The sequence below is a fragment of the Orycteropus afer genome, unplaced genomic scaffold (genome assembly GCF_000298275.1).
Source record: "Orycteropus afer afer isolate SDZICR_OR568_19922 unplaced genomic scaffold, OryAfe1.0 scaffold00173, whole genome shotgun sequence".
NCBI lineage: Eukaryota > Metazoa > Chordata > Mammalia > Tubulidentata > Orycteropodidae > Orycteropus > Orycteropus afer.
This window is the reverse complement of record NW_006921760.1, coordinates 5842191-5854305: the sequence shown is the minus strand read 5'-3', so window position 1 is coordinate 5854305 and position 12115 is coordinate 5842191. Positions and strand designations below refer to the sequence as shown.

Genomic DNA, 12115 nt, shown 5'->3' with positions numbered 1-12115 from the left:
AGACTTTTCACTGAGAGCTCTAAATCAACTCTTCTGCTTCTCAGTTTATTTCTCACAGCTACATGATTTCCAGAGTATGCTAATTTTTATTCTAGCATAAGTGTTATAATATATAATGCACTCAAAAATCCTGGAGTATTCTATGGTAATAACAGAATTATGGTGAAAGTTTCCCAACGTGAATACTACGAATAAACATAAATATAACTAGACAGTTACTACGGTGATACGGAAGTTCTTGTCCTCTTCCTTTATCTTCAAAATGTGGCATTTTGGGAAAATGCTTTGATAGCAGATCAAGTTTTAAACATCCATGTAAGCATTTCCTGTCTCAGCCCTGGGGCCTCCATTGTTGTTCAACTTTCAGCAGAGTTCTGTTTTACTTCCCTACTCCTGAAATTGTAAGTCTTCAAATTTCAAATATTTCTACAAGAACTCATAAACAGATTAAAGATAAATGATTCAGCACCTTAAAGGCTCTAGGGTCACTGAAACTGCATGAGGTTTCAAGAATAAGTACAAAGCTATTTCAATGCCCCAGGGACAATGCTGTTCATCTTTTAAATAAAAACGGTGAAATGCCAAGAGGTTGACTTAAATTTAAAAATGCACAAATAACTGTCATTTGGTGTGAAACTCTAGGTCTTCAGAAAAGTTTCAATGCAAAATTAATCACCATGTGAACATTTAAACATAAGAGTTTCAAAGACCATATAACAGTCAAAAATCACAAGGTAACTTACCTTGAAGATCTAAATTTATTCATAACTACTGCGGAGTTAAAAATTCAACAAGGACTTCATTTACTCAGAACTATTAATTGGGCATCTACTAACCTCACGGGTACTGTGCTAAACTGTGCAGATGCAGTGATGATACTGTTGTTAGGTGCTGCTGAGTTTGCTCTAACTCCTGTTGTTGTTGTCATGTGCTGTCGAGTCGAACCCAATTCATAGCGACCCCTCCTTGGGTTTCCGAGGCAGTATCACTATGGAAGTAGATTGCCCAACCTTCCTTCCGAAAAGTGGCTGGTGGGTTTGAACTGCCAGCCTTCTGGTTAGCAGTGAAGTGCCTTAGGCACTACGCTACCAGAGCTCCTCATAGTGAGCCTACATATAACAGAATGAAATGTTGCCATGTCCTGCACCACCCTCCCAATAGTAGGTATGTGTGAAAGTTGGAGCTGTGTGTCAGCTTGGCTGAACCACAATTCTGTGTGGTTTAAGCTGCTGTGATGTGGTTATTCCCATGATGGGGTCAGATGATTATGTTTTGAGCAGGCAATCTGTTGAAAGGGAGTTTCCCTAGGGGTGTGGCCTGCTTCCAGTATATCTGTGGACATTCCAGGAAAAGAGACATTCTTCTATGGATTGGGATTCTGTTGTGCTGCCTACAACTGTCCGTGAGTGAACAATCCACCATTCGGCCTGGAGATCTTGGATTCATCATTTGTTGGAGTCAACAACTGGTGTACTGCCTGCCAGCCTTGAGCTCCTCAGGCCTTGCAGTTGCAAGAGTTGGGAAAAGCCTCCAGCTTGACATGGAAAAGCCTCAAGCTTGATGTTTGATCCAGGAACTTTGGACTTCCCAGCTTCTATAAGTGTGTGAGCCATTTTCCTAAGATAAATTTCTCTAGCTATACATATATATAAGCTTTACTGGTTTTGTTTCTCTAGAGAACCCAGTCTAACACAGTATGTTTGAACCCTTTGTTGCAGCCATGGTGTCAATCCATCTCATTGATGGTCTTCCTCATTTTCAATGACCCTCTACTTCACCAAGCATGATGGATTGGTCCCTCCTGATAACACGTCCAAAGTAAACAACATCAAGTCTTGCTATCTCTCCTTCTGAGGAGCATTCCACCTGTATTCCTCCAAGACAGTGATGATAAAGACAAGAACAGTTCCTTCCCTCTGGAGCTTACCTTCATTATTGAATATCACTAAACTCTGAAAATATTTAGTACTATTTTCATTTATTATTTTCTTTCTTGGGGGATATTTTGTTTACCTAAAGTGTGATGAAGTCTGCTTTACCAGACAAGTTTTTAAGCAATGGCCTCATCTTTCTTAAGAGAAGCCACTTGTCCAAGTGATCTGACAGACAGATAGATCAGAATGTATGTGTGTCTGTGTTGGCTGAGTTTCTCAGATGAAAGACAGCTGCCTCTGCAAAAAAAAGGGATCATCTAATTTTTATATCACTTAACAAATATACATGCACAGTATGTATATACTAACACATACCCCCAGTAGAGCACAGAGAAAAACTAATGTCTGCTGGCCCCTGAGATAAATTAACATGCAGCTGACATCAGAAGAGCCAGAAACACTCACTGCAAGTGTGAACACATATTTGATTGCAGGACTGTGTCTTTCCTGGAGCTGACCTTATAAATTAAACAGTGTAAATCTCATGTAAGTGTTTTCTGAACATTTTGATTCACTGTGAACATTAGGATGCCCTTCAAATTAACATCTAACATTATTAGCCTATTGTTGGACATGAATCGCTTCATTACTGGTGACTGACAACACATATATACACACATTCACACTAACACACCATTCTTAAAGAGAATGGGGGGAAATGTTTAACAACTATGGGCCTGAAAACTAAAATAACTAGATTTTTAAAGTAGGATTTCTGAATCTACCCATACCTTCCTTGCTGTCAAGTCAGCTCCAACTCATAGCCACCATATAGGATAGACTAGAACCACCCCCAAGGGTGTCCAGGGCTATAAACCTTTATGGAAGCAGACTGCCTCATCTGTTTTCCCATAGTGTAGCTGATGGGTTCTAATCACCAACCTCTCAGCAGCTGAGTGCTTATGCGCTGCGCCACCAGTGCTCCTTGGATATGTAATCTACATATACAAAATCACCTAACATAGTAAAGCGATTGACTTCCACTCCTGGAGCAATAACCAGAAAGCGTCCAATAAGCACTAAGTAGCAGTGAGCATGCTGTACTCTCCTTATACCACCAGTCTGTTTAAACATTCCTTCCACAAGGAGGCACTTCCTAATCCACCAGATTAAACTGGATTGTCATTAGATGCGACCGTAGCACAGTATCCTTCATCTTTTACGACACTCATCACTCTGATAATGATCTGTTAAGTGTTTGTCTTTTTTACCAAACTGCAAGTTCCAAGAGGACACTGGCAACAGTTTGTCTTGTTTCTCCTGTATCTTCAATACATGGTAGAATGTGTATTCTTGCAATTAATGAATGAAGGAATGGTCACATAAATGAAATAGAGGTGAGGTATGTGTCTAGATTTATCACTAGGAAATATGAAAGACTATCTGGGAAAGGTCATGTTTATAAAGATAACAGGGTGAGGGATAAGGGAAATACTAACCTACCCTAGCTCTTGCTATGACTCTGAAATAGCTTAAGCATTTTTATTTGCTTGGAGGAGTGAAGCGTATAGAAATTCAAAATTAAGTATGTTATAGAATACTCACCTTCAGATTATTACTTCAATGCCAAACAAAAAGTTGTGCAATATTTCAAACCTAGAAGAATGTCCAATCTCATTTTGAAATGAAAACAAGCAACATGTTCTGAACTGATTCCCAGTTGGAAGAGTGAATAGGACATATTATAGTTGTAGTTTTGAGTTTCAGCCATTAAAAATTAGGAGATACAGAGTCATACTTAACAAGGACAAATAAATGGATTGAGGGAAATTTGTAAACTCATCAGCATTATCGACATTACTGCAAATTTAAAAATACACTCTGTGGATGGTATAAAACAGGTAGGAAATCCAAGAATAAGTGGTTTCCAACAAGTATTCAAATTAACACTTGTGGCTATCACTGGATAAATATATAGTCTGTATTTTATATACGAACTTTCATGTGATTTTGTTCATCCACTTCCCAAAATCATCACCTGAAACACTTCCAACAATTATTAGATCAGGACCCTGGATTCCATTTCCATTTCATTTTCTTGCTATCCCTCCTTCCCCAGCACGGCTTACCTGTAGTGTCGGGAAATCTCATCTTCCACTTGGGTAATAAAATCACATTTGGTACACGTGTGTTCTTTGCTTTCCTTGACAGCCAGCTGTCCATCTGCTCCTTGCAGATGATTTCCTTCCTGTTTGACGTCCGACGCCTGCGACTCATGCACACTCTCATAATGAAAGAGGAGCACGTCCACGTCAGGGGTGGAGAATGAGCACTGGTGGCACTGGTGTTTGACTCTCGAGCTTCCGGCCGCCCCAGGAGACAAGTGTAAGAGTAAGAGTGCACAGTGGGAACAATTACTTTTTCTACAAGCAAATGGGTAAGTGATTTCTCCAAGGTGCTTTTCTGGGCTGCAAAGGCCTCTGGGACAGAATGGACAGTGCTTAATGGTACATTTGTGAATGTTATGGAGCTGTTGATAATGGCGGAGAAGCGGCCCCACAACAATGACATCGGGGCCATGGCTTTTGGAATATCTAAAGTCACAGAACTGACAGTTGTAGCTTGTTACCACGTTATCCTCTGCTCCCTTGCTGGAGAAGTCCTTCTTTTTCGCCCCACTCGAGCCTTTCTCTGCCTTGGAAACTGGCTCCCCTTCTGCACTTTTGGCTAGGTCATTCTGATTAATGACAGAGCCCCTGGAAAGCTTATCATTCAATTCTGGATTAAGGCCGCCTGACTGCACTCCTCCGTGCTGCTTGCCATAATGTTCTAGCAGTTTAACTGAGCTAGATGACTCACAGCTGAAACTACAAAATTTACACCAGTAATAACTGGTGGCATCTGTACCGTTTTGTCTCGTGGAATCGAGGGGCTTGATGGGCACTGAGTAGCCAACAGGAGTGTCATCTCCCGCTTTGACTGTGATCTTGTCCTGCCACTTCCCCAAGTCTCCAGAATCACTGGATCGAAGTGCAGGGATGGATTTGTTAGAGTTTTTTTCTGTAGATTTCACACCCTCGGAGGAGGGAAGAGAAGTCTTTATTTTGTTTGGGTGAGTCTGAAGAAAGTGTTGTTCTAGTTCAGTCGATGAGTTGCCCATATAAGTGAAATTGCAGAATTTACAGCGGAAGTACTTGGTGTTTCCTTGGCAATCTGGTGTTTTCCGTCCAATGCCAATGAACGTTCCACCTGAAGTGACCTGGTGCAGAAGAGATACATGTTAATTTAAACACGTCGTTAATTCAGTTCTCAAGGGGGACAGGGTGTGTGTCACTGCCAAGTATTCCACAACAAAAAATACAATAGTGCTCATTATAAAATCACTTGACTAATCAAGAGCCAAGGAGCTCTGGTAGCATAGTGGCTAAAGCACTTGACTGCTAACCAGAAGGCTGGCGGTTCAAACCCACCAGCCACTCCTCGGAAGGAAGGTTGGGCAATCCTACTTCTGTAGTGATACTGCCTCGGAAACCCAAGGAGGGGTCGCTATGAGTCGGGGCCGACTCGACGGCACATAACAACAACAACAACAATCAAGAGCCAAATAAATTCACTTCTCATTTCTCCACAGCTACTCTTTTGAGAGACTATACATTTTAGGCCAAGGTAACAGATAAAGATAAGTAATGAAAGCACTGTAACTAATTCAAGAGATTTAATAATATAATACTTTAAAAAAAAAAAAAGAAAAAATATTTCAACAGAGAAGGTTTTACTACTTCCTCCCTCAAATCTCATTCTTGCAGAAGCATTCAAATCACGTGGGATTTCTTTTCACAAAGCTTCAGGGTTGCTGTCAAAACTAGAGGCAACTGCTCAGAGATTACTCAATGCAGACATTCTCCAAAGAAATCTTCTGTTCAGTTCCTACAGCAACGAGGCCACGGGGAGAGATGAGCTGTTGTATCTTAAAGGTGTCAAAATGACGACTCAAAATGGCTTATAATTGAAGCTCTAGCAATCGAGACTAAACTAAAAATAAAACGAATGCAGTGGGCAGGAAATCCTGATGAAGGAGGACCAAGGTGGAGAGTTTAAAATGCTCCCATTCTAGGGCTACCAAAGGAAGAAAACCCCCAAGAGTCCTCTTTGATTACAGTTCTTCCTCGTGGTAAAGGGTCCAACCTCCCCCATGAGTGGGTCATGGGGATGTTCAAAGGCCAAATGAAAATAATTCACATCATGAAATCACCACAGCTCTGCTTTTTTCCTCAAGCTATGAAATTACTTAATATTGGAGTGTTATGGATTCTACCTCCATAGTGATACATCACCTCAGAAACCCAAGGAGGGGTTGCTATGAGTTGGCACTGACTCAATGGCAGTGAGTTTGGTTTTTAGTATGGATTGAATTGTGTCCCCAAAAACTGTGTACTGTAAATCCTGAACCCTCATACCTATGGATGAAATCCCACTCAGGAATAGAACTTTTCTATTATGTTAATGATACCATATCAATATAGGGTGTGTTTTACGCCAATCACCTTTAAGGTACCTTTAAGATACCTAAGCAGCTTAGGTACAGAGAAGGGAGCCCAAATGGAGAGGAAGACACACATCACAAGAAGATCTCCAAGGAACGGAAGCTAAAAAAGAGGCAAGGACCTTTCCCCAGGGCAGACAGAGAAAGCCTTCCCCTAGAGCCGGTGCCCTGATTTCTCCCAAACTGTGAGAGAATAAACTTCTCTGTGTTAAAGCCACCCACTTGTGGTATTTCTGCTATACCAATGCTAAGAAACTAAGGCATGGGGTTATGAAGACCTTTAAAGGGTATTTTATATAATATCCTGACTCCCTTCTCGCATGTATTGCGTTCAGCAGCCTAACTGAGCCTCCACTGAGCTGCTGAAATGCATGGCTTAACATAGCGGTGTTTTTTGTTTTGTTTTGTTTTGTTTTTTTTCACTGAAATCCTCCAAAGAGGGGCTGATTTCCTCTCCCAACTATCAGAGAATTTTTGAACTTTTCCAGCAACCAGATGTAATCCATTCAGCAAGTGGCATAATCATGTTCTGCCTTCTTCAACAGCTGCTCAAAAATGGCATGTGTGATCACTGCTCATATCCAAACACTTCATGAGAAAAGTCTCAGGCATCTCAAATCATTTTAAAGGCTCTACTTGAAATGCAAATAATATTCCTTTAGTGCACTGAGAACTAGCTTTGTATTTCTGTTGCACCGGGCTGAGACTGAAATCTTCATTCCACCACTTAAAGAGAAGTGCGACCTCAGTCAAGTTACTTAACCTCTCTGGTCAACAGCTTCCTCAATTTGGAAAACTTTTAAATTTATTTCCAGTATTACAGTCCTACGAAATATGCATTAACACATAAATAACTCAACATTTACTGTACATTAAGATAATAATTCACAAAGATCTCGAAGAATCTTTCACTGACGGATGGTAAGACATGTCTTTATCCACCACACTGAGCACATGGATTCCAGTCTGTCAGGAGCAGAGCATCATTTTACCAGACCGTGAGGAAGAGGGCACCTGCTCAATCATCAACCTTGGCCATCAATCAGCCGTGTGAGAGATGTCAAAGCCACACCACTCGAGACCAGTTTACTCACCACTCTTAACTTAAAAACTTAAGTGACTAAAGCAACTAACACTTGCATTGACCAGTAAGGCATAATATTGCAAAATTTCTGCATATATTTCCCAGTTGGCTAGATATGAAAAGAAATTTTAACTTCAATAAACAAACATTTCAATGTGTTACCACCAACTCAGGAACTTAACTAAACTTGAATCAAAGGGGAGAAATTCAGAAGTATCCCATTATTCTCTAGCAGGCAAAGCAAGCAAGTGTGCGAAATTGAGACATAAATTTGCTTTGTGTTAGCTACCACATTGCTTCAGGGGTTGCCAAGCTTCCCAAGTATAAAATGTTTTGAACTTCTGCTTGCCGAGCAGGGATTCCTGAGAAACCAGGAGACTGCCATTGCTTTTTTGGTTTTGCAATCGTCGACCCTCCTGCTCTGTGTCCACACCACAAGAGCTGAATGAGAGCGCATATTCTTAAGAAATCCCTCTACATAAAATTTTGAAATGAATTTAAATTACTTCTGAATATCACACCATGTCTTCCAGTATCTGACAGAAGTCAGAAAATCCAGACTAAGAATGACCACATACAGAAAGTCTTTTCTATAATAAAAAAAGAGCCACAAATATTTTGTTTAGTATTAACCAAACTACCACAGAAACTCCATTGGGTTTTTTAAATTGGTGGGTGCTATGTGTCTAAGAGTTGCATTTTCACTCATGAAAAATCATCCAAATCCATTAGTTAATTATTTCAGTGGCTGGAAACTTCAATGACACTGAAGAGTGTTTTATACTACTGACTACTCTTTCAAAAACCACAGAAACAAGCAAACAAAAACTCAAGGATTTCATTTAACAGCCAAGAATGACAATGCCTGATGACACACTTAAAGTTACCTATTTGCCTTCTATTAAACAGCAGTATATATATTAGTACTATTTAGTATAAAGAGTTGTTATAAAAGTTACATGTTGAAAATCTCATTTTCTAAATTTACTTAATCGTGGTAATACTTACATAACTACCCAGTGTTTAATGTCTTTTCTCTTTCAAATTGAAGATATACAGGGTACATTTGTGCCAATTTTTATACTTTCTACAGGGTTAGATGTACATTTAAAAAAATAAAAGACTCACTGCCATCGAATCAAATTAGACTCACAGTGACCCCCGTTGGGTTTCCAAGGCCATAAATCTTTACAGAAGTAGATCACCTCATCTTTCTTCCACAGAGCAGCTGGTGGGTTTGAACTGCTGACCTTCTTCTAGGTAGCAGACAATTGCCTTGGCCACTACACCACTAGAGTTCCCTACATGTACACTTAAGTCAAAGGTAAAGATAAGTGATGTGTATTATTTAAATGCCATTGTAAAATGTTATTATTTTATGACACAGTACCTAAGACTAATGATCATTTTATTTTCATGATCCATACATGTTAACTTAAAACCTTTTTATTCTAGGTTATGTGCATGTGTGTACATACACACACACAGAACAAGAAGACTTATGCAAAATAAGTGCTTGCAGCAACACTGTACTGCAACTTACTGCCAGGAAACAGAACGGATGCATTCAGAGAATATTTCAAACTTTCTAAATGGCTGAACCAATAAAGGAGTGCAAAAAAACTATCCTTCCCTAGTTGTGACTATACTAAAAAGAGATCACAAGCAGGAAAAATAGTACAGCTTTCAATCTTTCTTCTCTTGCTAACCATAACTTTAATTATAGCCCATTAATTCAGCAGTTCCTTTGATATGGGTATCCACATTTTAAGAAGTGTATCAAACCACATATTCTGCTTGGGCTGTAAATAACATCTATCCATTCATCCAATTAGTAGCTACTGAGAACTTAGCTCTGGTGGCGTAGTGGATAAGGCACTTGACTGCTAACTGGAAGGTCAGTGGCTCAAACCCACCAGCCACTCTGTGGAAAGAAGGTGGAGCAATCCACTTTCATAAAGATTTATATCCTTGGAAACTCAATGGTGGTCATGGTAAGTCACAAACGACTCAACGTCAGTGAGTTTGGGTGTTTTGTTTCGTTTTGTTTTGTTTTGTTTTTTTGGTTTGAGGGCTTAGCTTATACCAGGCTCTGTGATAGGTATCAGGAAGACACTAGTGAACAATATAGACCACACCTCTGCCTTCAACATACTTACTTAGTTTAAGATCCAAAATTGTACATAAATATCATTTATTAATTTGTATTCACCTCTGTGTCCATTATTTGCTTCCAAAGGAAGTTCTATAAGTCAAATTCCATGGAAACACGTATCACTTAACCTGTGACTCAGTTTCCTCAAATTTATGAATATACATAATACTGTGTATACCATGCCATCTTATAGGATTATTGTGAGGATCAAGAGAGAGAATGTATCTGAAAATTCTAGGGCTGTGCTCTCCGATAGAATTTCCTGTTCTGTCCAACACGGTAGCCCCAAGCCCTTGAAATAGGGCTACTGTGACTGAGGAACTGATTTTTCTACTAAATTTCATTTAAATGATTTTTCATTATTATTAATTTAATTTAACCTAGCTGAAATTTAAATAGCCACATGTGGCCAGTGGCTACCACACTAGACAGCATGCCCTACATGGATTTTTATTTAATAAAATAAACCTTGAATTCCTCCTGCCAATGGGATGAAGAGACTAAATAAAGAGCAAATGGTAATCATTCAGTAACATAAACTTATAATATGCATTACTCCTAGTGTTCTTCACTGTAAATCTGAAGGTTCTTCACTGTCTTTACGAAGTTACTCCTTCTTTTTGTATCCCTTCTTTGACTGCAGAAATAGTAATCTTTGAAAGTAAGCAGGGGCCCACTATATTTAGTTGAATGAATGAATAAATGCCATCAATAAGCCATGAATGAACGCAATAAGCGAGATGGGCACCTGAACAGAAATGCCTCACACCAAGGGCCTCCAAGTTTCCTGGGGTAAGGAAGTGATAGTAATTCATGGTTTCATCATCAAAGGCTCCACTGGACAAATATGGATTTCTTCCAAAAAGTACAAAATGCATCTTTTTCCTCAAAAGAAATGACTGTCGAGCCATTTGCTTGTGAATCAGAGTTTCATAGAGAAACACCCAACACAGCTAGTAAGGCTTAAAACAAGAACACATTTGAAATTTATTTTCACTGACTGAGAACTATGACAGGTTTTCATTCTATTGTAATACTAATTTTAAAAATTATTCCTTATGTGTGGTATTTTCCATGGCTTTCATTTCTAATTTATTTAAATATATTTTTACACAACGTGTTTTAATGCAGAGGTTAAACATAAAAAAGGGTCTTTTGCAAAGTCTTTAGCCTCAATTTATTTTTTACCTCCTATGGAGCTAAAACTAGTAATAGCTAAAAAAAAAGTCAAAGGAAAATATTTTGTAAAAAAAAAAACCTCAGATCTCCTAAAATGCCACTTTAGCACATGTACTTATTTCAATGTAACAAAAAAAGTTTTGTTTGAACTTAACACAGAATTTTCCTCAGATGTGGTTCATTTTCAAGTACTAAAATTGATAGCAACAGACACAATTATGAAAATACTAATTTAAGAGGACTTGAGGTTATGGGCTGATAGTCACAAAAGCAAAAATCATAAAAATAAAAAGCTCACTTGTTAAAAATCACTATCCAAATTCTGAAGTTTCAAATAACTTAAAGAAATCTGTAAAGGCCAATCTTGGAAGAAAATAACTATAGTCAGAATTAATTTTCTAATCTACAGATGGAATGTTTCTGCACTATATACCGTTTCAAAAAATATTCCAGAAGACAGAGTGAACCTCAGTGATATAGTTTTTGTTTAAAACATTTAAAAATTTCTGTAACAAATCTAATTAGACGACAATCATCGCAGTCTTGGGATATAGACTATTTCTGGGCCACTATATTAACTCCAGGGGCTCTGGTGGCACAGTAGCTAAGGCATTTAACTGCTAACCAGAAGGTTGGCGGTACAAACCCACCAGCTGTTCTGTAGAAGGAAGATGGGGCAATTTATTTCCATAAAGATTTATCACCTTGGAAGCCCAATGGCGGTCGCTATGAGTCTGAATCGACTCCACGGTAGTGTGTTTTCTTTATATTAGCTCCAGTAATCACTGTTCTCATTTGGAACTACAAAAGCCAACCAATCTACAAGGGGGGATTTATATTTGCACAGAGAAAAACAAAAAATTTCAAGGGGTAAATACTGTATATTCTTAATTGCATACATATTAATCTGCTTTTTGGATTAGAATAATGAATATTCTATCCCCAAGTGGTTTTCTCCTTTTACTCAGCATACTTCTGAATTAGTTTTTCTATGGTTATCTGTCATTTGGGCTGATAGAATACTAATAAATCTTAAAGAGCATCTCTACAATTTGGAAGACAACCTTTTAATGGGAAATACAAAACAGAAAATGCAGTGCAAGTGGATTATTTAAAAAAAAAACAACTTACTGCTATCGAGTCACATCTGACTCATAGCGACCCCTCTTGGGTTTCCAAGGCAGTATCACTGTGGAAGTACATTGCCCAATCGTCCTTCCAAGGAGTGGCTGGTGGATTTGAACAGCCAGCCTTCTGGTTAGCAGTCAAATGCCTTAGAC

The 12115-nt window shown here is 38.8% G+C and overlaps 1 protein-coding gene across 1 annotated transcript in view; it reads right to left on the bottom strand.

The window, feature by feature from the left end:
• The window catches only part of TRPS1 (transcriptional repressor GATA binding 1), a 243588-nt gene that overhangs the window by 218992 nt on the left and 12481 nt on the right, over window positions 1–12115 (bottom strand). Inside the window, exon 3 of the mRNA XM_007946859.1 lies at window positions 4004–5133. Coding sequence (XP_007945050.1) covers window positions 4004–5133 — 1130 coding nt within the window. The remainder of the gene's footprint in view (window positions 1–4003; window positions 5134–12115) is intronic.